This window comes from Mesoplodon mirus (assembly GCF_964341445.2).
Source record: "Mesoplodon mirus genome assembly, chromosome: 5".
In the NCBI taxonomy this organism is placed as follows: domain Eukaryota; kingdom Metazoa; phylum Chordata; class Mammalia; order Artiodactyla; family Ziphiidae; genus Mesoplodon; species Mesoplodon mirus.
In genome coordinates this window covers 133,301,844-133,329,471 of record NC_138980.1, presented here as the reverse complement: position 1 = coordinate 133,329,471, position 27,628 = coordinate 133,301,844, and the positions used below count along the sequence as shown (strand labels likewise).

Genomic DNA, 27,628 nt, shown 5'->3' with positions numbered 1-27,628 from the left:
AATAAATACTGGGAAGTTCCTAATCAAGCTTTTGGATTTCTCAACTCCAGAGTTCATTTGAGGCCCTATGAATTCTGTTTTTTCTTTACTACAAGCTGCATGGACTTAGTCTGATTCTTCTTTTGTAGCTACTGACTGTGAACACACACTCTAGATTGTGGGATATTATTGTGTATTTTTTTTAAGTAAAACGAGCACTTAGATACTTTTGACATAGATTCCTAGACCTAACTCTGATCTAAATCTGTATTTGTCTTGCAGAGTGATAATGTAAAAAACAATTCAGAAATAGTAATTTTCAGTCTATCTAGAATGGCTTATTAATGAGATGTTCTGATTAGATGAATATTTATATTGAGCAACCCAATATGAATCACCAATTTTCAAATAATTAATGTAAAAATATAACTAAAATTGCGTTGAAGGTTATTTAATCTTTCCTTGATACTATAGAGGCCACCTCAGAGTCTAATAGTATTTCTTTTCATTTTAAATGAAGTTATTTATCATCTGGTAGAACTATAAATATAAAGCTGATTTATAAAGTATCTATTGAAACTATGATATAGCTAGGTTTGGCTTTTTGAAATAAATGCTATATATTTTTCCTCCCCTTCCTTCCCTCTAAAATCTACAGTGTGCTAGCATATTTTTCTCCTACCTCTTTCATCTTTTATTTCTTTGGATCCTATATAGATGAGAACTTGTCATAATTTAGAACTGACATTGTATTTTCTCGCTAAATTATCTTGCTTAGTATTATCATTTATGAGATTAGTGGCAAAACTGCCAATTCAATAAATACCTACATACTTTAATATAGTATATAATATATGCCTATGGCCCAAATCACCTTTGCTTTCTATCCCTTAATATATCCGTTCTGACACTTTCTGATCTCAAGATTCGTTTAAAATCTTAAAATTGTTGAGAACCCCAAAAAGCTTTTGTGTATACCCATTATAAATATTTTATATAATACACATTAAAACTGAGAAAAGTTAAAATATTTGTTTATTAATTCATATAAAGATAAACCATTGGTAAAATAACATAGTTTATGAAAAATAACTCTATTAAAAATTTTGAGAAGAATGGCATCATTTTACACTTTTGCAAATCTCTTTAACATTTGGCTTAATAGAAGACAGATGAATTCTCACATCTGCTTCTGCATGCAAACTGTTGCTGTCTGTTTTTTTGGTTGAAGAATATTAAGAAAACCCAGCCAGCTAGGTAGTCAGAAAAGGGAATAGTATTATAGTAGCTTTTCAAGATAATTTTGGATAGTCATCTTTGATATTACACCAGAACTTGACAAGTGTTGATTATTAAAGGCTAGTTATAATGTGGAATCTAACACTTGATATGAACTTAAAGTACTCTGTTACATTAAAATCTGTTGGCCTGTCTTTGCACTTTGAGTGGTTCATTTACTGATGGATGATTTTATATTATCATGCATTAAACATTTGAAAACTAAGGTTAACTGAGTTATACAGCTCTTCTAAGTATTGACATATTTCATTATGCAATATTTTAAAATTTGTTAATATCACCACCAATCTCTTCAGAAAAGGCTGTAAGTATTGAGAAACTATAAGCAAATACAGGTTTTCCAAAATTCTGATTTTTTGCTTGAAAGCTCAAATTTCATCATTTTGATTGGCAACAAATACTGTCAGTTGTTTCTCTTGAACTGACAGATTTACTTTGTTCATTTTTTGTGAAATTGTCTGCCAAGTAACCAAATCTGAATAATCATTTTGACAATTGTTCTTTTCTACATAAAAAATGGTATTTCATGGTAAAATCAGCTAGGTCAGCTCACAACTCAAACAATAACAAAGGTGCTTTTCTCAAAATAACCATTATGCTTTGGTATGCAACAGAAATGTTTTGTAGGTACTTCCTATTTCTGTCACATGTAATATTAAAAGATACATTTTCAATGGTGGAGATTTAATAAAAATTAATATTTTTCTTGCTTCATCAAGGGCATTCTTAGTGGAAATTGGCTTTTTTTCCCTGAGTGGTAGAATATACACACATACATATACATATATATAATAAAATTAGGTGTAACTTTTAATTATACTTACCACTTCCTTGGAGACAGTTTTTAGTGCAAGGGAAATATGATATTAATTTCAACAGATACTATTAAAGAAAACAGAATTATAGAAAAAGGTTTATTTTAAGATAATATATATATATAACAATGATAGAAAATAAGAGAGCAATCCATCAGTGAACCAGAATCTCTTCAGAATTTCTAAAAGATAGAAAACAATTGGGTTTGTATTTCTTTAGAAAATGAAAATGAAAACAAATAAATTGTTTTGTTTTGTTTTTAAGCCCAAGAAAGAAAAGTGATGTAGAATTAAGAGCAGTTCTCATTAGAGACCTGGGATAATTTCAAGATCAAAAATCAATTATGAGGAGCTTTGAATTCATATTGCTATGTGAGAGAAGGCAGTCTGAAAAGGCTACATCCTGTATAGTTTCTACTGTATGATATTCTAGAAAAGGAAAACTATATACAGACAGATCAGTAGTTGACAGGGGTTGTGGGAGAGGGTGAGAGGAATGATTAGATAGAGCCAGTGGATTTTTAGGGCAGTGAAACTATTCTGTATGATACTGTAATTGTGGATATAAGACATGCATTTGTCAGAACCCATAGAATGTACAAAACCAAGTTGAACCCTAATGTAAACCGTGAACTTCAGTTAATAGTAATATATCAATATGGGTTCATCAATTGTAAAACTGTACCACAGTAATGCTAATAATAGATTAAACTGTAGTAGGAGGGGGCATATGGGAATTCTCTGTATTTTCTATACAGTTTTTCTATAAAACTAAAACTACTCTTAAAAAAGTCTGTACCTATGAAGAAATATTGTCAGACTTTTGAGGAACACCAATAATATGGAAGATAAACATAAAAACCGATCCCAGAGGAAATAGATTTATCCAGAAAACAAAGGGATATTATAAAAAGTTCTAGTTGTTATCTTATGTTAGTCAAGAAGATATTATATCTTGAGGGAAAGAATAGCGTACTGTTAAATAAATGAATACTAAGAGAATGAAATGATCATGAAAATTAAAAACGTGATTTCTAAAATTAAAAAATATATAGCATGAGAGCTGTATAACAGAATGACATAAAACATAAGCCTCGAAAACAAGCTTCCTGAAGGGATGTATGTTACGTTCACTGCTTTATACCTACCACCTACACCTAGAATGGTGTACAGTCCTTAGTAGGCACTCAATGAATATTTGTTAAGTCAAAGATTGAATGATTTTTTATCTTGGAAAATTCTCCCAGAACATAGCATAACATAAAGAGATGGAGAATAGAAAAACAAAATTGAATGTGGAAGATAGATCAAAGAGATCCAATCTGTGTGTACTGAGAAATATAAAGGTAGGAACAGAGAGAATAGACAGTGGTGATTAATTAGGGAAAAAAATGAAATTTCCACTGAACTGCAGAAAGACATTGTTCTTCAGATTAAAAGAGACTACTGAGTACTGAACAGGAGTAACTATAAGAACACCTAACTAGTAAAAATTTTCAAATCTGAGGATAAAGAGAAGGTTGTAAGACTTCCAGCAAGAAGAGAAACAAACATAAGGTAGACATGTTTTTCATATTCAGTGATAGATGCTATGAGACAGTGGATCAATATCTTCAAAGTTTTTCTTCTTTCAGACTTTAACTCCTCTTTATATTTGAAAGATATTTAAATATACTCACTGGCTATAGAAATTTAGGTAGATAGTTTTTTTTTCCAGTACTTTAAAGATTTTTTTTCTTATACGTTTTTAAATTTAAACATTAATTACCATGAAGAAAATTTGTTTTTATATTCCCTAGAGACTCAAGGTTAAGTTGATTTTACATCCAAATAATGATTTTTTAATGAAAAAAGTAATAAAATATTTTACATGCAGAAATTAACATAATTTTATTATCTGTCAAAATACTCTAAGCCTTTGCATAAAAATATTTTATAGTACTTTAAAGATTTTGATCCATGTCTTTTTTCTTCCAGTTTTATTGAAATATAATTGACATACAACACTGTAAGAGATTAAGTATACAGCATTATGATTTTTTTGTTTTCTGGTTTTTTTTTGTGGTATGTGGGCCTCTCACTGTTGTGGCCTCTCCCGTTGCGGAGCACAGGCTCCGGACGCACAGGCTCAGCGGCCATGGCTCACGGGCCCAGCCGCTCCACGGCATGTGGGATCTTCCTGGACTGGGGCACAAACCCATGTCCTCTGCCTCGGCAGGCGGACTCTCAAGCACTGCGCCACCAGGGAAGCCCCAGAATTATGATTTGATTTACATCAATGATGTGTAAGTTATATTATGTAACTTACAAATTACATTACATACTTACATTATGATATGACATACATCATGAAATAATTACCATGAAGTAATTTAATGAATATCATCTCATATAGATATAAAATGAAAGAAAAGAATGTATTTTTGTGATAAGAATTCTTAGGATTTATTCTCTTAACAATTTCTGTATATAACATACAGCACTGTTAATTATATTAATGATGTTGTCCATTGCATCTCTAGTACTTATTTATATTATAACCAGAAGTTTGTACCTTTTGACTACCTTCACCCAATTCCCTCTTCCCCACATGCTCTTTATTCTTTTTCTCTGGGGAAGCACAACTAATACAAGGAGGTAACCACAACTCTGATCTCTTTTTCTGTGAGTTCATTTATTTGTTTGTTTTTGAAGTATGATTGATGTACAACACTATGTTAGTTCCTGGTGTGCAACATAGTGATTAGATATTTCTATACGTTACAAAATGATCACCAAGATAAGTCGTTACCATCTGTCACCTTACAGAGATATTACATTATTATTGACTAATTTCCCCATGCTGTACATTTCATTCTCATGACTCATTGATTTTGTGACTGGAAGTTTGTACCTCTTCATTTTCCCTCACCTTATTTAACTCCTCCCCCCACACCTGTCCCCTCAGGCAACCATTTGTTTGTTCTCTGTATCGGTGATTCTGTTTCTGTTTTATTTGTTTTTTGGTTTTTTAGATTTCACATATACATGAATTCATATGGTATTTGTCTTTCTCTGTCTGACTTATTTTGCCCAGCATAATACTCTCTAGATCCATCCATGTTGTCACAAATGGCAAGATTTCATTCTTTATTATGGCTGAGTAATATTCCATCGTGTGTGTGTGTGTGTGTGTGTGTGTGTGTGTACGTACACCACATCTTCTATATCTGTTCACCTATCAATGGACACTTAGGTTGCTTCCATATCTCGGCTATTGTGCATAATGCTGCAGTGAACATAGGGGTGCATATATCTTTTCAAATTAGTGCTTTTGTTTCCTTTGGAAAAATATCCAGAAGTGGAATTTCTGGATCATAGCTCTATTTTTAATTTTTTGAGGAATGTTTATACTGTTTTCCATAGTGTCTGCACCAATTTACAATCCCACCAATAGTACCGAGTGTTCCCTTTTTTCCACATCCTCACCAACACTTGTTATTTGTTGTCCTTTTGATAATAGCCATTCTGCAAGTGTGAGTTCATACCTCTTTGAATTTTGATTTGCATTTCACTGATGATTAGTGATGCTGAGCATCTTTTTATGTGTCTGTTGTCCACCAGTATGTCTTCTTTGGAAAGTGTGAGAGTAGGAATTCTTGTCTTTTTCCCAATCTCAGAGGAAATGCTTTCAGCTTTTCATTGTTGAGTATAATGTTAGCGGTGGGCTTATCATATATGGCTTTTATTATATTGAGATATGTTCCCTCTATACCCACTTCTGGAGAATTTTTATCATAAAAGGATGTTAAATTTTGTCAAAATCTTTTTCTGCATCTATTGAGATTGTGATATGGTTTTTATTCTCCACTTTGTTAATGTGTTATATCACATTGATTGATTCATGTGTATTAAATTATCCTTGCATCCCTGGGATAAATCCCACTTGATCATGGTATATGATTCTTTTAATATAGTGTTGAATTTGGATCACTAATATTTTGTTGAGGACTTTTTGCACTTCTGTTCTGCAATTTTCTCTTTTTTTGGTGGCTTTATCTGGTTTTGATACCAGAATGGTGAGTTCATAAGTGTTCCTTCCTCTTCAATTTTTTGGAATAATTTGAAAAGGATAGGCATTAACTCTTCCTTAAATGCTTGGTAGAATTCAGATGTGAAGACATCTGGTCCTGGACTTCTGTTTTGGGGAGTTTTTTAAATTATCATTACTGATTCAAGTTCATTACTGATAATGGGTCTCTTTATATTTTGTATTTTTTCCCTAATTCAGTCTGGGGAAATTGTGCATTTTTAGAAATTTATCCATTTCTTCTAGGTTGTCCATTTTATTGGTGTGTAATTTTTTATATTAATCTCTTATGATCCTTTGTGTTTCTATGGTATTGATTGTAACTTCTTTTTCATTTCAGATTTTTGGGGGGTCTTCCTTCTTTTTTTCAGGATGAGTCTGGCTAAAGGTTTATGAATTATTGTTATCTTTTCAAAGAAGCAGCTGTCAGTTTCATTGATCTTTCCTATTATTTTTTTAGTCTCTATTTCATTTATTTCTGCTCTGATCTTTATTATTTCTTTCATTCTACTAACTTCGTGTTTTGTTTGTTCTTTTCGTAGATCCTCTAAGCATAAGGTTAGGTTGTTTTCTTGAGATTTTCTTCTTTCCTGAGGTAGACTTGTATCGCTATAAACTTCCCTCTTAGAACTGATTTTCTGGATCATTGTGTATTCGTTTACATTTGTCTCCAGGTATTTTCCTTTATTTCATGTTTGATTTCATCAGTGACCCATTGGTTGTTTAGTAGCATATTATTTAACTTCCATGTACTTGTGGTTTTTGCAATTTTTATCTTATGGCTGGTTTCTAGACTTATACCTTTGTGGTCAGAAAGGATGCTTGATATGATTTCAGTCTTAAAATTTACTGAGACTTGTTTTGTGGCCTAACGTGATCTGTCCTGGAGAATGTTCCATGTGCACTTGAAAATGTGTATTCTGCTGCTTTTGAATGGAATGCTCTATATATAGCTACTAAATCTATCTGATCTAATAAGTCATTAAAGGCCAATGTTTCCTCTTTGCTTCTATCTGGATAATCTATTGGTGTAACTGGGCTGTTAAAGTCCCCTACTATTATTGTGTTAAAGTCAGTTTCTTTATTTGTGTTTGGTAATATTTGCTGTATTATTTAATTGCTCATATGTTGGGTGCATATGTATTTACAGTTGTTATATCTTCTTGCTGGATTTATTCCTTTATCATTATGTAATGTCACTCTTTGTCTCTTGTTACAGTCTTTGTTTTAAAGTCTGTTTTTTCTGATATAAGTATTGCTACTCTGGCTTCCTTCTTCTTTCCATTTGTGTGGAATACCTCTTCTCTATCACCTCACTTTCACTCTGTGTGTGTCTTTACATCTGAAGTGAGTATTTTGTTGGCAGTATGTATGTGAGCCTTGTTTTGTATCCATTCAGCCACTCTGTATCTTTTGATTGGGACATTTATTCCATTTACATTTAAAGTAATTATTGATAGGTATGTACTTATTGCATTGTCAATTATTTTGGAGTTGTTCTGTAGCTTTTTTTTTTTGTTCCTTTCTTTTGCTCTCTTCCCTTGTGACTTGATGACTTAGTGTTTCTTTAAATATTTATTTATTTATTTATTTATTTGGCCGAGCAGGGTCTTTAGTTGCAGCATGCTGGATCTTCGTTGACACGTGCAGCATCTTTGTTGCAGCATGCAGGATCTTTTAGTTGCAGCATGAAGGATCTTTTAGTTGTAGTATGTGGGATCTTTAGTTGCAGCATGCAAACTCTTAGTTGCAGCATGTGAGGTCTAGTTCCCTACCAGGTATCGAACCTGGGCCCCCTGCATTGGGAGCATGGAGTCTTAGCCAATGGACCACCAGGGAAGTCCCTATCTTAGTGTTATGTTTAGAAATTTTTCTCTTTTTGTGTATGTATATATTATAGATTTTTGGTTTGTGGTTAACACGTGGTTTTATATAGCAATCTATATAGATATACCTGATTATTTTTAAGTTGATGATTTCTTAACTTCAAACATGTAACATCCCTGCATTTTTACTCCTCCCCATGTTTATTGTTTTTGATGTCATATTTTACAGCTTTTTGTTTTGTGTGTTCCTTAAGTACTTACTGTAGATATAGATTATTTAGTACTTTTGTTGTTTAACCTTCCTACTAGCTTTATAAGTAGCCAATCTACTGCCTTTACTGTATGTTTGCCTTTACCAATGAGATTTTTCCTTTTGTAATTTTTATATTTCTAATTGTGGGCCTTTTTTTTCCATTTAGAGAAGTCCCTTTAACATTTTTTGTATAGTCAGTTTAGGGGTGCTGAACTCTTTTAGCTTTTGCTTGTCTGCAAAACTCATTATGTCTCTTTCAAATATGAATGATAGCCTTGTTAGGTAGAATATTCCTGGTTGTAGGGTTTTTTTTTTCTTTTTTTCATTTTAAATATATTATGCCAGTCCCTTCTGGCCTGCAAAGTTTTTGCATTTTTACTTCCTCCCCCCAAAAGTACAATTTTCGTCATTATATTTTACATCTATTTGTTTTGTGTATTCCTTACCACTTTTGAGGACATAGATGATTGTACTACTTTTGTCTTTTAATCTTCCCACTAGCTTTTTGCATGGTTGATTTACTACCTTTACTGTATATTTGCCTTTATTGATGAACTTTTTCCTTTCATAATTTTCATGTTTCTAGTTGTGGCATTTTCTTTTTCACTTAGAGAAGTCCCTTTAACATTTCTTATAAAGCTGGTTTGGTAGTGCTGATCTCTTTTAGCTTTTGCTTGTCTATAAAACTTGTCTCTCCATCAAACCTGAATGAAAGCCTGGCTATGTAGAGTATTTTTGGTTGTAGGTTTTTTTCCTTTTATTATTTTGAATATATTATGCCACTGCCTTCTGGCCTGTAGAGTTACTTTGAAGTCAGCTGATAGCCTTGTGGGCATTCCTTTGTAAGTAACTTGTTGCTTTCCCTTGCCATTTTTAATATTCTCTCTTTATCTTTTATTTTTGTCATTTTAGTTACAGTGTGTCTTGGTGTGGTTCTCTTTGGGTTGATTTTATTTGGGACTCTCTGTGCTTCCAGGAACTGTATGTCTGTTTCCTTTCCCAGGTCAGGGAATTTTTCAGCTATTGTGTCTTCATATATGTTCTCTACCCCTTTCTCTCTCCCTTCTTCGTATGGGATCCCTATAATATGAATGTTAGTATGCCTGATATTGTCCCAGAGGCCTCTTAAACTTTCTTCATTTTATTTTCTTTATTCTTTTTACCTTCAATGATTTCCACTACTCTGTCTTCCAGCTCACTTATCTGTTCCTCTGCATCATCTAATCCACTGTCAATTTCTTCTAGTGTTTTTTCTATTTTGATTATTGTATTTTTCATCTCTGTTTGGTTCTTATTTATATTTTCTAACTCTTTGTTAAACCTCTCACTGTGTTCATCCAGTCTTCTCCCAAATTCAGCATTTTTATGATCATTACCTTGAACTTTTATTGGGTAGATTGCTTATCTCTGCTTCATCTCTTTCTTCCCCTTGGGTTTTATTTCATTCCTTCATTTGAAACATATTCCCTTTTCACCCCATTTTTGCTAATTTTCACATTTATTTGTATGTGTTAGGTAGGTTGGTTACATTTCCTGATCTTGGAGAAACGGCCTCGTGTTGGAGATTTCCTGTGGGGCCCAGCAGCTCACTTCACTCTGGTCATCAGAGCTGATGAGGAGGGTCAGGTCCTGGCATGGCTGGTTGTAGGGCCCAGGGTTCCCAGGGCTAGTGCTGGCCTACTTGTGAGCAGGGTCATGGAGTTGGGTCCTGGGACAGCTGGATACAGGTGCTAGAGGTCACAGTGCTTGTCCCAGCCTGCTAGTGGGTGGAACCAGGTCCTGGTGCAATTGGCTTCAGGCCTGGGGGTTCTGAGGCTTGCCTTGGCCCACTCTTAGGCAGTGTTAAGTCCCAGGTAAGCTTGCTGGGAGGTGTGGGGGATCCTGGGGCTGGTGTTCAACTGGCTAGTGGACCGGGCTACATCCCCACTTGATTGACTCCTCTGCCTTGGGTTTGCCAGAACTGGTGCCATCTGGCTGGTTAACAGGGCTGGGTCCCAGTACCAATGAAATGGGCTAGAGGGAGGACTCCAAAATATTAGTTGACAGCACCAGTGTCCTCTTGGTAGAAGGAGCTCCCCAGAACAGCTGCTGTCAGTGTCTGTGTCCCCAGGGTGAGTCTTAGTTGCCTCCACCTCTTTGGGAGGCTCTCCAATATGAGCAGATGGGTCTGACCTGGTCTTCTTTCAAATTACTGACTCTGCACTGGGTCTCAGAGCCTGTGAGAATTTGTGTGCACCCTTTAAGAGCATAGTCCCTGCTTCCTAAAGCCTTCCAGCTCTCCTATACACAAATCCCACTGGCCTTCAAAGCCAGATATTCTGGAGGCTTGTCTTCCCAGTGTAGGACCCCAGGACTGGAGACCCCTAGGTGAGGCTTGGATCCCTTGAACCTTGGGGAGAGCCTCTGCAATTATGATTATTCTCCCTTTTGTAGGTCACCTACCCCAGAGTGTGGGTCTTGACTACATTGCCTTTGGTTTCTGCCCCTCCTACCCATCTTATTGTGGTTCCTTCTTTTTTTTACCTTTAGTTGTGGAACATCTTTCCTGTTAGTCTTCAGGTCATTCTCATGGGTAGTTGCTCTATAAATAATTGTAATTTTGGTGTGCCCATGGGAAAAGTTGAGCTTAAGATCTTCCTACCCTGCCATCTTGGTCTCCTCTCTCTATCTTTAATGTTTTGAGTGAAATTATTTTTTATTTAGAATTATACTCAAACAATTCAAATGTGAAGACACAATAAAGGGACTTCAAACATGCAAGAACATACAGTTTACCACCCACATATATTTCCTAAGAAAAAAGAATTCTCAAGGATAGATTGCAAGAAAAAATGGAATTCAAGAGAGAGGACAATAAGGGATACAAGAAAACAGTGTTAAATAAGCTGAAGAATAAAAATAAACAGACAATAAAACATAGTTAAAAACAAATATAGATTAATTGATTTTAAGAAGGTAATCCTGACAAAGTACAGGCATAATATATTTAAGCAAAAATTAAGATTTTAGAAATAAAGTTCAGATGACTGCAATAAAACGTAAGCCATCTTTATGTTTTTGAGTGGGAAGTAAAATGCCTTCTGGGTCTTGTTCAGAAGAGGGAGGTTATAGACATTAAACTTTAACTGTTTTGGTTAAAAGTTAAGAATAATTATTAGAGAAAAGAAATAGGATATAATAATAGCAGCAGACACTTAGATACCACTTTTTATATTCCAGGCACTGTTCTGGTGCTTTGTACATATTAACTCTTTTAATCCTTTCAACAACTCTATGAGCTAGGTACTTTTAGTATCCCCACCTTACAAATAAGGGAAGTGAGACCCCAGGGAGTTAAGTAACTTGTGTAAGGTCAAAAAGGCAGTAGTGGCAGAGTCCAGCAAGATTGGCGCTGGAGTCTTGCTCTTAACTACTGCCCAACTATCACTTCTTGAAAAAAAATAGGAAGTGAAGGAATAAGGCCAACATAACAGCAATCACAATAATTGTAAATAAACTAAATGTCACTGCTGCTTTGTTGTCATTATTATTTAAAAAAACTTTTGACCTATTAATTTTTGTACTAATTTTTACAGATTTTTTAAAGGTTGTTTGTATTATTTATCAGTTTATTATCTCATTTTCTTAGACTGAAAGCCCCTATAAAGGAGCTTGAGAGACTGAGTACATTTGGTTGACTTTGCAGGATAATTTCTATGGGGCCAAAAGCAGTTGGACAATTGAACACCTATTATATTCATTTGTCGATTTTAATGATGATGCCTTGATACTTCTAACTTCCCTATAGATCTATCTAAATTTCATTTTTCTTTTTATGTACATCATTATCATCATCAGTTAACATTAATTATTTGCTGGTCTATTCAAAGTATATTAATTCAGTTAAGAATGTGGTGATGAAAAGCGTCACTTCAGATCCAGACTGGCTGAGTTGAAATTCTGGCTTCACCACTAGTTTCAGTAAGTGAGCTGTCTATATTTCAGTTTCCTTTGATCTAGAAAATGATGATCATAATTAAATTTAGTTCACAGGGGCTTTGTGTTGATAAAATTACTTAATATGTACAACTTTTGTCATCTTATTTATAAGTCCCCCAAAATTTGGTAGGAAACATCAGATAAATGTTTACCTCTGTGACAAATGTACTATTTAAGAGTGAACATGTTATGCTGGTGTTCATATCACTTTGGTTGATGAATAGGTATTTCTTTTATTTATTTTAGTCTCTCTTCTCATAACATTCATTCCTTTTTATATCTAATCATAAGAACTACACAGAGAAAAATTATGATCTCTCTCACAAATACCTGAATATCTTGTCTCCTCTTAATATTTTTCTGAGTGAATATCCTCAGTCTTTTAACAGTACTTCGTATGAGGTAGTTTCAGAAGTTATGCTGCCTTGGCCCTCAGTATACTTCTATGGATAACTCTAGTTTCTCTGCATCCCTCAAAGTAGCTACAAATATGGTGTGATCATATAAATGGTAGCCACATAAACCCACTTTTTTAAGTAGCCACATCATATGTTGAGCTTCTAGTTAGTTAAAATCTCTATCTCTTCTTTACATGAATTGCTCTCAGCTAAGTTTCATTCATCTTCTATGTCTGCAGTCTGGTTTGGATTCTTAATGAGGGATTTATATTTATCCCTGTTAAACTTAATCTTGATTTAAGCCAGGAACTTATTAACTTTTATTTTAAATCTTGAATCTACTATCTGGTTTAGCCTATTTTACATTTTTATATTATTTGCTGATGGCATACCTTGTTCCAGAAAGGATTTTTTTAACATCTTTATTGGAGTATAATTGCTTTACAATACTGTGTTAGTTTCTGCTTTATAAAAAACTGAATCAGCTATATGTGTACATATATCCGCATATCCCTTCCCTCTTGTGTCTCCCTCCCACCCTCCCTATCCCACCCCTCTAGGTGGTCACAAAGCAACGAGTTGATCTCCCTGTTGAGCTAAATGGCTGCTTCCGACTAGCTATCTATTTTACATTTGGTAGTACATATAAGTCCATGCCACTCTCTCACTTTGTCGCGTCGCAGCTTACCCTTCCCTCTCCCTGTGTCCTCAAGTCCATTCTCTATGTCTGCGTCTTTATTCCTGTCCTGCCCCTAGGTTCTTCAGAACCTTCTTTTTTTTTTTTAAGATTCCATATATATGTGTTAGCATACGGTATTTGTTTTTCTCTTTCTGACTTACTTCACTCTATATGACAGACTCTAGGTCCATCCAGCTCACTACAGATAACTCAATTTCATTTCCTTTTATGGCTGAGTAATATAACATTGTATATATGTGCCATATCTTCTTTATCCATTCATCTGTCCATGGACACCTAGGTTGCTTCCATGTCCTGACTATTGTAAATAGAGCTGCAGGAAACATTGTGATACATGTCTCTTCTGAAATATGTTTCTCTCAGGGTATACGCCCAGTAGTGGGATTGCTGGGTCATATGGTAGTTCTATTTATAGTTTTTTAAGGAACTTCCATACTGTTCTCCATAGTGGCTGTATCAATGCACATTCCCACCAACAGTGCAAGAGGGTACGCTTTTCTCCACAACCTCTCCAGCATTTATTGTTTCTAGATTTTTTGATGATGGCCATTCTGACCAGTGTGAGATGATATCTCATTGTAGTTTTGATTTGCATTTCTCTAATGATTAATGATGTTGAGCATTCTTTCATGTGTTTGTTGGCAATCTGTATATCTTCTTGGAGAAATGTCTATTTAGGTCTTCTGCCCATTTTTTGATTGGGTTGTTTGTTTTTTTGATATTGAGCTGCATGAGCTGCTTGTAAATTTTGGAGATTAATCCTTTGTCCATTGCTTTATTTGCAAATATTTTCTCCCATTCTGAGGGCTGTCTTTTGGTCTTCTTTATGGTTTCCTTTGCTGTGCAAAAGCTTTGAAGCTTCAATAGGTCCCATTTGTTTATTTTTGTTTTTATTTCCATTTCTCTAGGAGGTGGGTCAAAAAGGATCTTGCTGTGATTTATGTCATAGAGTGTTCTGCCTATGTTTTCCTCTGAGTTTTATAGTATCTGGCCTTACATTTAGGTCTTTAATCCATTTTGAGTGTATTTTTGTGTATGATGTTAGGGAGTGTTCTAATTTCATCCTTTTACATGTAGCTGTCCAGTTTTCACAGCACCACTTATTGAAGAGGCTGTCTTTTCTCAATTGTGTATTCTTCCCTCCTTTATCCAAAATAAGGTGACCATATTTTCATGGGTTTATCTCTTTTCCATCTTGTTCCATTGATCTGTATTTCTGTTTTAGTGCCAGTACCATACTGCCTTGCTTACTGTAGCTTTGTAGTATAGTCTAAAGTCCGGGAGCCTGATTCCTCCAGCTACATTTTTCTTTCTCAAGATTGCTTTGGCTCTTCAGGGTCTTTTGTGTTTCCATACAAATTGTGAAATTTTTTGTTCTAGTTCTGTGGAAAATGCCAGTGGTAGTTTGATAGGGATTGCATTGAATCTGTACATTGCTTTAGGTAGTATAGGCATTTTCACAATGTTGATTCTTCCAATCCAAGAACATGGTATATCTCTCCATCTTTAATTTTAATTAAACTTCTTTCATCAGTGTATTATCATTTTCTGCATACAGGTTTTTGTCTCCTTAGGCAGGTTTATTCCTAGGTATTTTATTCTTTTTGTTGCTATGGTAAATGGGAGTGTTTCCTTAATTTGTCTTTCAGATTTTTCATCACTAGTGTATAGGAATGCAAGAGTTTTCTGTGCATTTATTTTGTATCCTACTACTTTACCAGATTCATTGATTACCTGTAGTAGTGTTCTAGTAGCATCTTTAGTATTTTCTATGTATAGTATCATGTCATCTGCAAACAGTCACAGCTTTAATTCTTCTTTTCCAATTTGTATTCCATTTGTTTCTTTTTCTTCTCTGACTGCTGTGGCTAAAACTTCCAAAACTGTGTTGAATAATAGTGGTGAGAGTGCACAACCTTGTCTTGTTCCTAATCTTAGTGGAAATGTTTTCAGTTTCTCACCATTGACAATGATGTTGGCTATAGGTTTGTCATATATGGCCTTATTATGTTGAGGTAAGTTCCCTCTATGCCTACTTTCTGGAGCGTTTTTATCATAAATCGGTGTTGAATTTTGTTGAAAGCTTTTTCTGCATCTATTGAGATGATCATGTGTTTTTTTCTCCTTCAATTTGTTAATATGGTGTATCACATTGATTCATTTGCCTATATTGAAGAATCCTTGCATTCCTGGGATAAACCCTACTTGATCATGGTGTATGATCCTTTTAATGTACTGTTGGATTCTGTTTGCTAGTATTTTGTAGAGGATATTTGCATCTATGTTCATCAGAGGTATTGGCCTGTAGTTTTCTTTGTGACATCTTTGTCTGGTTTTGGTATCATGGTGATGGTGGCCTCGTAGAATGAGTTTGGTAGTGTTCCTCCCTCTGCTATATTTTGGAAGACTTTGAGAAAGATAGGTGTAGCTCTTCTGTAAATGTTTGATAGAATTCGCCTGTGAAGCCAATTTTCTGTTTCTTCTGATTCAGTCTCGGAAGGTTGTGCTTTTCTAAGAATTTGTCCATTTCTTCCAGCTTGTCCACTTTATTGGCATATAGTTGCTTGTAGTAATCTCTCATGATCCTTTGTATTTCTGCAGTGTCAGTTGTTACTTCTCCTTTTTCATTTCTAATTCTGTTGATTTGAGTCTTCTCCCATTTTTTCTTTATGAGTCTGGCTAATGATTTATTAATTTTGTTTATCTTCTCAAAGAACCAGCTTTTATTTTTATTGATCTTTGCTATTGTTTCCTTCAATTCTTTTTCATTTATTTCTGATCTAATCTTTATGATTTGTTTCCTTCTACTAAGTTTGGGTCTTTTTGTTCCCCTTCTTCTAATTGCTTTATGTGAAAGGTTAGGTTGTTTATTTGAGATGTTTCTTGTTTATTGACATAAGATTGTATTGCTGTAAACTACTCTGTTTGAACTGCTTTTGCTGCATCCTATAGGTTTTGGGTAGTCGTGTTTTCATTGTCATTTGTTTCTAGGTATTTTTTGATTTCCTCTTTGATATCTTCAGTAATCTCTTGGCTATTTAGTAGTGTATTATTTAGCCTCCATGTGTTTGTATTTTTTACAGATTTTTTCCTGTAATTGTTATCTAGTCTCATAGCATTGTGGTTGGTAGAGATACTTGATATGATTTCAATTTTCTTAAATTTACCCAGGCTTGATTTGTGACCCAAGGTATGATCTATCCTGGAGAATGTTCCATGAACCCTTGAGAAGAAAGTGTATTCTGTTGTTTTTGGAAGGAATGTCCTATAAATATCAATTAAGTCCATCTTGTTTAATGTATCATTTAAAGCTTTGTTTTCCTTATTTATTTTCATTTTGGATATTCTGTCCATTGGTGAAACTGGTGTGTTAAAGTCCCCTAGTATGATTGTTTTACTGTCAATTTCCCCTTTAATGACTGTTAGCAGTTGCCTTATGTATTGAGGTGCTCCTATGTTGTGTGCATAAATATTTACAATTGTTATATCTTCTTTTTGAATTGATCCCTTGATCATTGTGTAGTGTCCTTCTTTGTCTCTTGTAACAGTCTTTGTTTTAAAGTCTATTTTGTCGGATATGAGAATTGCTGCTCCAGCTTTCTTTTGATTTCCATTTGCATGGAATATCTTGTTCCATCCCCTCACTTTCAGTCTGTATGTGTCCCTAGGTCTGAAGTGGGTCTCTTGTAGACAGCATATATACTGGTCTTGTTCTTGTATCCATTCAGCCAGTCTGTTTCTTTTGGGTGGAATATTTATTCCATTTACATTTATGGTAATTATCACTATGTATGTTCCTATTACCATTTTCTTAATTGTTTTGGTTTTGTTATTATAGTTCTTTTCCTTCTCTTGTGTTTCCTGCCTAGAGAAATTCCTTTACCATTTGTTTTAAAGCTGGTTTGGTGGTGCTGAATTCTCTTAGCTTTTGCTTGTCTGTAAAAGTTTTAAATTCTCCGTTGATTCTGAATGGGATCCTTCCTGGATAGGGTAATGTTGCTTGTAGGTTTTTCCCTTTCATCACTTTCAATTTATCCTGCCATTCCCTTCTGGCTTGCAGAGTCTCTGCTGAAATATCAGCTGATAACCTTATGGGGATTCCCTTGTCTGTTATTTGTTGTTTTTCCCACTGCTTTTAATATTTTTTCCTTGTATTTAACTTTTGATAATTTGATTAATATGTGTCTTGGCGTTTTTCCCCTTGGATTTATCCTGTATGGGACTCTCTGCACTTCCTGGATTTGATTGTCTATTTAGTTTCCCATACTAGGGAAGTTTTCAACTATATTCTCTTCCAATATTTTCTCAGTTCTTTTCTTTTTCTCTTCTTCTTCTGGGACACCTATAATTCAAATGTTGGTGTGTTTAATGTCGTCCTAGAGGTCTTTGAGACTGTCCTCAATTCTTTTCATTCTTTTTTTTCTTACTCTGCTGTATGGCAGTTATTTCCACTATTTTATCCTCAGGTCACTTATCCGTTCTCTGCCTCAGTTATTCTGCTATCAATTTCTTCTAGAGAAGTATTAATTTCATTTATTGTGCTGTTCATAATTGTTTGTTTTCTCTTTATTTCTTCTAGGTCCTTGTTAAATGTTTCTTTTATTTTCTCCATTCTATTTCCAAGATTTTGGATCATCTTTATTGTCATTACTCTGAATTCTTTTTCAGGTAGACTGCCTATTTCTTCTTCATTTGTTAGGTCTGGTGGGTTTTTACGTTGCTCCTTCTGCTGTGTGTTTGTCTGTCTTCTCATTTTGCTTAACTTTCTGTGTTTGGAGTCTCCTTTTCGCAGGCTGCAGTTTCATAGTTCCTGTTGTTTTTGGTGTCTGCCTCCAGTGGCTATGGTTGGTTCAGTGGATTGTGTAGGCTTCCTGGTGGAGGGCACTAGGGCCTGTGTTCTGGTAGATGAGTCTGGATCTTGTCTTTCTGGTGGGCAGGATCTTGTCCAGTGGTGTGTTTTGAGTGTGTCTGTGACCTCATTATGATTTTAGGCAGCCTCTCTGCTAATGGGTGTGGTTGTGTTCCTATCTTGCTAGTTGTTTGGCATAGTGTGTCCAGCACTGTAGCTTGTTGGTCGTTGAGTGGAGCTGGGTCTTAGCGTTGAGATGGAGATCATTGGGAGAGCTTTTGCCGTTTGATATTACGTGGAGCCGGGAAGTCTCTGGTGGGCCAGTGTCCTCAACTTGGCTCTCCCACCTGACAGGCATAGGCCTGACAACCAGCCAAAGTACCAAGACCCTGTCAGCCACACGGCTCAGAAGAGAAGGGAGAAATAAATAGATAGATAGATAGATAGGCAGATAAATAAATGAAATAAAGTTATTAAAATAAAAAATTTCAAAAATTAATAAAATTTTTTTAAAATTAAAAAGTAATAAAAAAGAATGAAGGAAAGAAGAGAGCAATGAAAAAGTAATAAAAAAGAATGAAAGAAGAGAGCAACGAAACCAAAAAACAAATCCACCAATGATAACAAACACTAAAAACTATACTAAATTAAAAAAAAAAAAACAGACAGAACCCTAGGACAAATGGTAAAAGCAAAGCTATACAGACAAAAATCACACAAAGAAGCATACACATACACCTCACAAAAAGAGAAAAAGGAAAAAAATACAGGTGTATATATAAATAAAAAGGAAGAGAGGAACCAAATCAATAAACAAATCTACCAATGATAATAAACTCTAAATATTAAACTAAGATAAACATAAAACCAGAAACAAATTAGACGCAGAAAGCAAACCCGAAGTCTACAGTTGCTCCTAAAATCCACCACTTCAATTTTGGATTGATTCATTGTCTGTTCTGGTATTCCAAAGATGCAGGTACATCAATTTGATTGTGGAGATTTAATCTGCTGCTCCTGAGGGTGCTGGGAGAAATTTCCCTTTATCTTCTTTGTTCGCACTGCTCCTGGGGTTCAGCTTTGGATTGGCCCCGCCTCTGCCTGTAGGTCACCTGAGGGCATCTTTTGGGAAGTCTGAGGTCTTCTGCCAGTGTTCAGTAGGTGTTCCATAGGAGTTGTTCCACATGTAGATGTATTTCTGATGTATTTGTGGGGAGCAAGGTGATCTCCATGTCTTACTCCTCTTCCGTCTTGAAGGTCTCCCTCCTGTTCAGAAAGGATTTTAGTTGTTTTTAACTAGGCAACCATGTTTCCTGTCACCTCTCCATTTCTGAGAAGCATTTTGATGGTCTCTATCTATGGTAATTGAAATGTTGATGAGATGAAGATGAGTTCATAGGCACACCTATTAAAAACCTTTTTCCAGGTTGACATTTATCTATTAATGAGTAATTAATTTTTAAAATATAACCATCTATCCAACAGTAAATTTTTTATTATCTTTCCAATTTGGAGAAAAGCCCAGTGGAATTCTATCTTTGGGGTGTTTTTTTTTGTCTTCTTGCAGAACAGTTTTTATCACCAGATATGTTCAATTCTCTGTGTAATGAAAACTCTTCACCCTTTTTGGTCCCTTAAAATATAGTGATTCTAGAGGTCTTTGTATGTGTTACATCTGTTTTGTGGATTGAGTCATGTAGCTCAGCTAATAGATGAATAGTTCTGACCTCATTTTCTATTTGCAAACTTCCACCTTCAAGTTTATTTCCATAATATTGTTGTGTTTTTAAATAGCAAATCATTTATTTCTTTGATGTATATTTTAATGAAATCTAGTCACTTTTGTTATATATGTAGAGATAAAGTACTTCATAGAAATAAAATTATGTACAGTTATTAGGGCCACAATTTGGATTGCTTTAAGAGGGTCTTCAAATTATGATTTTCTTATGCCATGAGTTTCTTTGAGGTTAATTAGTTCAAATCTCAAGACACAATATTGAGAGTGTAATACAAACAGAATAAGCTGTCACTATGAAATAAAATTTTAGTAAGTAAGCATCTAGGTCCAAAGATGTTTTTATTATCTGGGGGGCCCTAATCGGTACTAATTGTGCACTTATAGCTTTCCTTTTTCAGGTTTCTCTTAAGTACAGGAAAGAATAGTCATATAACAATAATGAGAAAAATTGTGGATACTGTTGCCTTTCCAGCAGATTTTTATTAGTGTTCAACTCATAGCCACAATCTTTCTTTTGGTGAGGGACAGTTACTTCATATCTTCTCTGTGTTAAACTTTGTATATGTTATATGAGATTTCACAGAATGCTTGTTATCTAGCTGTAAGTATCCAAAAGGCCTACAAGAACACCTAAGAACACTTAATAGAGGTATAATCAATACAATATTTAACAAGCTGAACCTATGAGCATTTTGAGAATGCAAGCCACCACCAAGCAAGCTCTACTATTACTTCACTGGGGAAAAAATGTGTGTGTATGTGTATATATTTTTTCATTCCCCTTTATTAATCTTAACATTCTATTGAGAGACATAGAAAAATAGGCAAATAAAAATTATTATGAGGAAACAAATAAGTAGCAGTGACAGAACAACTTTAGATAGAATAACAGTGAAATCCTTTGGGGAAGTTGGTATTTAAGATTTTAAAAATGAGGTAAAGTTAGCCATGTATAGACAAGGATGTGTCAACTAATTTGTGTTATGTAACAAACAGATTTTATTTAGTTGTTTAAAACAACAACCTATATTCACTCACAGTTTTGTGAGTTGGCAGTTGGGGCTGAGCTCAGCTGTAATGGCTTATCTCTGATCCACACGATGTCATCTGAGCTCACCAGTACATTTACAGTTAGGTGACAGTCATTGACTCTACCCACACATGTCTGGTGGTTGGCTTGTTGTCAGCAGTCACAATGGAGGCAGCTGGACCATATTCACGTACTATTCAGCAGGTTAGCCTAGGCTTGTTCACATGGTAGTAGACTAGGGTTCCCAAGATCATCAAGAGAGGATTATTCCAATACACAAGCTTTTTTTAAGCCTCTGTTTGCATCATATTTACTAATAATCCATTGGCCAAAGCAAGTCACATGACAGAGCACAAATTCAGAGGGTGGAAAACTAATCTCCACATCTTGATGAAATGCATATGGGTGCACATAGAGAGACAGGAAGAATTTTATCTATTTTGTAATCATCCACCTGAGTAAGGGCTTTTTTTTTCTTTTTTTTTTTAAGGTTTTTAGAAATTTCATGTAATGTCTGAAACATTTATATTAACATATTTCCATACAAATAACCCAAAGAAAGTTTAGTATTAGTTGTTTTGTTTGTTTGTTTGTTTATATTGAAGGTTCTTATTAGACTTTAAGATGAAAGGACTTCCTTTACCAGATATTGAGGTTTATTATAAGCCCACAGTAAGAAATTGTGATTATGGCATAGGAATAGACAGTAAAGTAATGGAACAAAATAGAAGCCAACCCATGCATATTTGGCCTAATAACAACGTGGCACTTTAGAACAGTGGAGGAAAGTAAGGTCTTTGCAATAAATGGGCTGTACCAATTAATAATTACATAAAAATAAAAATGAAATTTAACCCTAATGTACACCATACATGAAAATCAATTTCAGTTAGATTATAGGATGCAAAATAAGACTCTCTTACTGACCTTGGGAAAAAGTAAGAGTTCTTAAATAAGACACAAAAGTATTAAATCATAAAGGAAAGATGTTCTTTAAAATTAAGAATTTCATTTTATCAAAAGGCACTATAAAAAGAATGAAAAGACAAACCAGAGAAAAGGAAAAAATATTTGCAACACATTTAGCCAGTAACAACAAATAACTAGATTAAGTAAAAATGCTTAAGAAAAATCAGACAACCAATTAAAAAGAATGGGCTAATGCCTCAAATATGTCTTTCATAAAGAGAGAAATTATCAACAAGCAGCAGAAAGAGGAAGCAAAGCCATCTGGATAAATCAAATAATAGTTCATCCAGTAGAAAGGTTTTTCTGTATTTTCAAGGCTCTGTTTGCCTCATTTGTGTAACTTTTACATTTCATGTAACCTAAAAATATTTATTAAACCCAAGGCTTACTCAGATATTAATCACTGATCTCCATTTTTGACATTCATTAAAGTGAGGTGGAAAGCATCTACACCGTGTAGATTCCCATTATGCCTCAGTGGACTGAGGTCAGGCCTGGTTTGAGGAAAATTTCCCAAGGCTCTAGCCAAGACTATAGGGCCTTTGAAGAAGAGAGGAGAGAAGGATGGCTATGGTTAATATTTATTGAATATTTGTTATATACCAGGCACTTTGCTTAATGCTTTACATGGATTACCTCATTTAATTCTCACAGCATCCCCATGGATGAGGAATATTGTGATGTTAAGTAACAGGAATTCAGCCACCAGATTTTGTGCTGCTAACCTGAGTGCCTCTTTCCTAACTACCATTTTTTGTTTTTTTTTTTTTTTTGATGTCCTTATTGGAGTATAATTGCTTTACAATGGTGTGTTAGTTTATGCTTTATAACAAATCCTAACTACCTTTTAATAGCATCTTTCTTAACTGTTCCATTTGGGAGAGAGGAGAGGGATCATCATATTTCCCAGTTACAAGCCTCATCCCAGAATTACTACAAGTTTCTTTGCCTTATCTACTTCCTGACATACCTTAGGCTTTGGCCTTTTATTGGCTTTGAGGTCCAGGAAGGTGCAAAATGTAGAATAAAAACGCTCCATGCATGGTGTGAAGATGAAGTATGACATCCTCTTACCCTCACTTCTCTCCATGTGTGAATGCCCATGTAAGGCTTTATAATCTTGCGAGTCAGCTTATTTGCTGTGGCAGGAGTGGAATAGATAGGGGGAAGCTGTCATCCTAGGACCTAACACTTACTTAAGTAGTGCTGGTTAAATAGAGATACAGGTATACTTAATGTGTTCAGGTACTATATTTTAACATTTAGCATTATATAAAAATACTAAAATGAATAATTAAGACTTCTGGATTTTTCATGTATGTTTCCAGTTTCTTCCCACTTTGCAAGGTAGCATTTCTATCACTTTGATTATGCACAGAAACAGATATTACCTGTTTCTCATAAATATTTTCATTCATTTTAAGAAAATATAAAATCAGTGTCTCGATTTCTCAAGGAAACCAATCTCATATTGAACTAAGAAAAATCGTTTTTGCTTATGTTTTGCAGACTTTGGATAATGAGATGAGTACAGATGATGACAATGAATATGCAGAAGAAAAGGAGAGCTACATCTGTGCAGTGTGTCTGGATGTTTACTTCAACCCCTACATGTGTTACCCTTGTCACCACATCTTCTGTGAGCCCTGCTTACGGACTCTTGCCAAAGACAATCCTGCAGGCACTCCCTGCCCATTGTGTCGGACAATTATTTCCAGAGTCTTTTTCCAGACAGGTAACTGTTGTCTTTCATTAACACAATTACCTGATTATTTTGACTACCTCTTTGTTCCAGTTCTAAAGGTACTGTATGAATTATCATGAGAAAGTTATTGAAAATCATATACAGCATAATTTGTTACTCTCTAGTTTATAAAACAGTGCTTGCCCAACTCATTAGAACTTGTTAAAATCATAGAATCATAGATGAGAATAGTTTCTCATCTCTACTCCTCTATTCAATGTTGAGATCTTTTCTAAAGCATCCTAACTAGTTATTGTTTAGCATTCACTTGAACATCTCCAGTGTCAAGGACATTCCATTAAAATTTGAAGCAGCCCTGTTGATTATTTATTACTCAAATCTGCCTTCCACTACTTCTCATTCTTTGGCCCATGTTTTTTCCTCTGAAGTCTCAGAGAATAAATCTGTAAATATCTGAGGATAACTATTAGGCCTTTCCCCCAGACTCCAAATCTTCTCAGCCTTCTTGTTGTTCTTAAGGTCTTTCTTCTTGAACTAGAAGATAGTAAAATTGGAACAAGGATTTGTTTACCTAATTATCATGTAAAGATGGAATATAACACAATATTTAAAACATACTAATGGAGAAAGGAAAAACTAATGAATGAGGAACATAGAAACCTGCTAAGGTGAAAGGGAAGAATGATAGAAGTAAGCAGAGCTGATATTTATTGAGTGCACTACTGTATGCTAAACCTTAGGGGAGGAAATTTCTACATCCACATTCTCGCCTCAACCATAGAGGAACCAAACAAGGATCAAAGTATGTACTTTATTCATAGTAAAACTGTAGAAAACACATGGCACATTTTTCTTCCGCAAAAGAAAATCCAAGGACCCATCTGCAAGGAATAATCAGTTTATAAAAATAAGCTTTGCATGCCTTAACCCAACCAGCTGCATGAAGGCTTGCAAACCTGGCTTACAGGCTCAGTAATCAAACAGTGAAGAGAAAATAAAGCTTTGCCTCTCTGATCTGCCTAGTGCATATAGTTTGGAGCACAAAATCACTGCACTGAGCACAGACAGACCTGGAGACAAAAGGACATGCCAAGCACAGTTGACTCTACCCAATAGACAAACATGATTAGGGACTGCAGGCTGTCATCTGTCACACTGGCAGATCACTCTTCCTTTCATGGGGAAGAGCAAGTAAGGAGTGGAGAGAGGGAAGGAAGCAATTCCATGGGAGGGCAGAAGCTTACTGGAAGTTCTTCTTCTCTGGCTTACATTGAAGTGGGAAAAATAGGGGTTCTTTTCTAGTACTAGATCCCTTGCTTTGGAGTGAATGAAATGTGAAGAGTAACATCTCTTTCTCAGTGTTATCTCTGACCATCTATGCAAGAAAACATTTACTGAAAGCCTGTTTTGAAGGGAAGCATCTAGGCGATGTACATAGTGATTTAGACAGATGTCCCTGCCTTCCATGATCCAGTTTAATGTTGACAGGGATTTTAAAATTGCTTTCCTTAATGTCTTAAAACAATAATGACTTGACTCTTTCTTGGTTCATTTATCAAAGCAACAATGTCATATTTTCCTTTATTTCCAAAATTGGTTCTTCTATATAATAAATCATATCGGGAATATTTATTCCAATGGAGACTAAATTTGGTTGTGTACTGTCATTTAGAAGCTGGTAATAATAATGGGAATATACTACTTAGTTATTTATACCTACCTCAAAAAGATTTGACATGCTTTAAAATATATATGCAATGAAGTAGCAAGGCAAGGGAAGTACTGAATGAAGTATTTCGTTTTAATATTCTGGCTGCCTAAGAAAAAATAAAATAAGCATACAATTAAATGATTCTCATGATCTATGGAAAGAAACATACCAACTCCTAAGGGCAAGAGAAGTTTTTTTCCAGCACTTTAAAAGAAAAATTTTAATGTGATTTCTAGGCATATTGAGAGATGGAGTAGGCAGTGTCCTCAAAAACATCCTCAGAGCAAAGGCAATATCAGGTTTTCTAACATGGTATCTTATGGTATTCTTTGATAAGAGCTGAGGGCGTATCAGAGTATAGATTAGGGAAAGCAACATTGCCAGTAGCCAAAAAAAAAAAAAAATATATATATATATATATATATATATATATATATATATATATATATATCTGGTTTTCCTATAAAAATAACTTCTAAAATTATATAAGTAATGCAATTTCATTATAGAAAAATCAGAGTATACAAATAAAATTATAAGCTCAAAATCCTCCATAGTCCTACCATTTAAAGATCACATTTATCGAGTATTCTTCCCGAATATTTTATATCCATATACTTAATCATTTTTTTTGTAAAATGTTCATTTTGAACATAAGGCTTTTGACCTGCTTTTGTTTTACTTTTTAAAAATTATTTATTTAATTTATTTTGGCTGAGCTGGGTCTTAATTGCAGTAGCAAGATCTTTAGTGGCAGCATGTGAACTCTTAGTTGCAGCATGCATGTGCTCTCTAGTTCTCCGACCAGGGATCGAACCCAGGCCTCCTACATTGGGAGCGCAGAGTCTTACCCACTGGACCACCAGGGAAGTCCCTTGTTTTACTTTAAATTCTTGTGATTATATCATGATCTACTTAAGCTATCTACTATTTAGTTTAGTTGTTTATCATTCATTTATTTGCCGATATATATGGATAAATATTTGCACACATCTCCGCGCATTTCCTTGTAAAGGATTTCCAGGAGTAGAATTGGTAGTTAAAGCCTGTACATGTTTTAAGGCTATGTATATGTTACAAAATTATGCTCCAAAATTATTGCAAGCAACAATATAATGGGCTTATTTTCTCAACACTCTGGACTATCCTTTTTTTTCCTTTTAAATCCCTTACCATGCCCTTTGCTGATTTTTCTTTTGGTCTGTTCATCGTTTTCTTGTTTACTGCAAGAGGATTTTTTTTTTCAGTAATGTCAGCTTTTGTCATATGTGGCAAATCGCTTTCCTATTTTGTCATATGTACTTGAATTATGTTTATTATATTTTATGAATGTGCAGAACTTCTATATTTTATGTAGTCTTATGTAGCAACCTTTGCCTTTATTATTTCTAATTTCAAAGTTAGGTATTAAAAGGCCTTATCCACTACAGAATTACAGTAAATCCCCTACATATGAATGAGTTGTGTTCTGCGAGCGCATTCGTAAGTCCAATTTGTTTATAAGTCCAACAAAGTTAGCCTAGGTACCCAACTAACACAATCAGCTATATAGTACTGTACTAGGCTTATAATACTTTTCACACAAATAATACATAAAAAACAAACAAACACAAAAATAGAACATTTTTAATCTTACAGTACAGTACCTTGAAAAGTACAGTAGTACCAGCTACCTCACCGCTGCTTTTACGCTTGCTTCCAGACATCCTGAGCTTGAAATAAAGATACTGTACTACTGCACTCTATACAGAACTGTACAGTAAAATACACAAAAGTACAGCCACTTGTAGAGGATGCACACATGTGATAATGTACGCCAGATATGTGAACTAATTTATGTGATTGGACATGTGAACACACAATCGCATATTTGAAAGTTCGCAACTTGAAGGTACGTATGTAGGGGACTTACTCTGTATAAATAGTCTCTTTACCTATATTTATTTTGGTTTTCATTTTGTCCTCATTTCCCTACTGTTAATTCCAGTCCATTTATTATGGTGTGTGGTTTGGTTAAAAATATAGTACCTTTCAAAAAGAAAACCACAAACAAAAAATAATAATAATAAATCTTGCAAAATAGTTTTCTACTAATTTAGAAAGAATAAACAGCTTAAGTCATAATTTAAAAATATATATAGTCCCTTTATTCCGTGTCTGTAAGCATATATCCCACTAACATTTATTGAACAATTCATTTTTTTCTATGCTGATTGAACTGCCTTTTTTAGGTAATGAAGATAATTACTAAAATGTTTCTGTGTTTTTTGGCAGCTGTTCTTTTCCATTCATATTTCTATCTTGTC

General features: G+C 34.6%; 1 protein-coding gene across 2 annotated transcripts in view; it reads left to right on the top strand.

Annotated features, from left to right (window-relative positions):
• Positions 1-27,628, top strand: part of RNF180 (ring finger protein 180) — a 273,564-nt gene that overhangs the window by 183,011 nt on the left and 62,925 nt on the right. For both annotated transcript variants that reach the window (XM_082624143.1, XM_082624142.1), the window contains one exon: positions 23,416-23,641. In XM_082624143.1, coding sequence (XP_082480269.1) covers positions 23,416-23,641 — 226 coding nt within the window. The remainder of the gene's footprint in view (positions 1-23,415; positions 23,642-27,628) is intronic.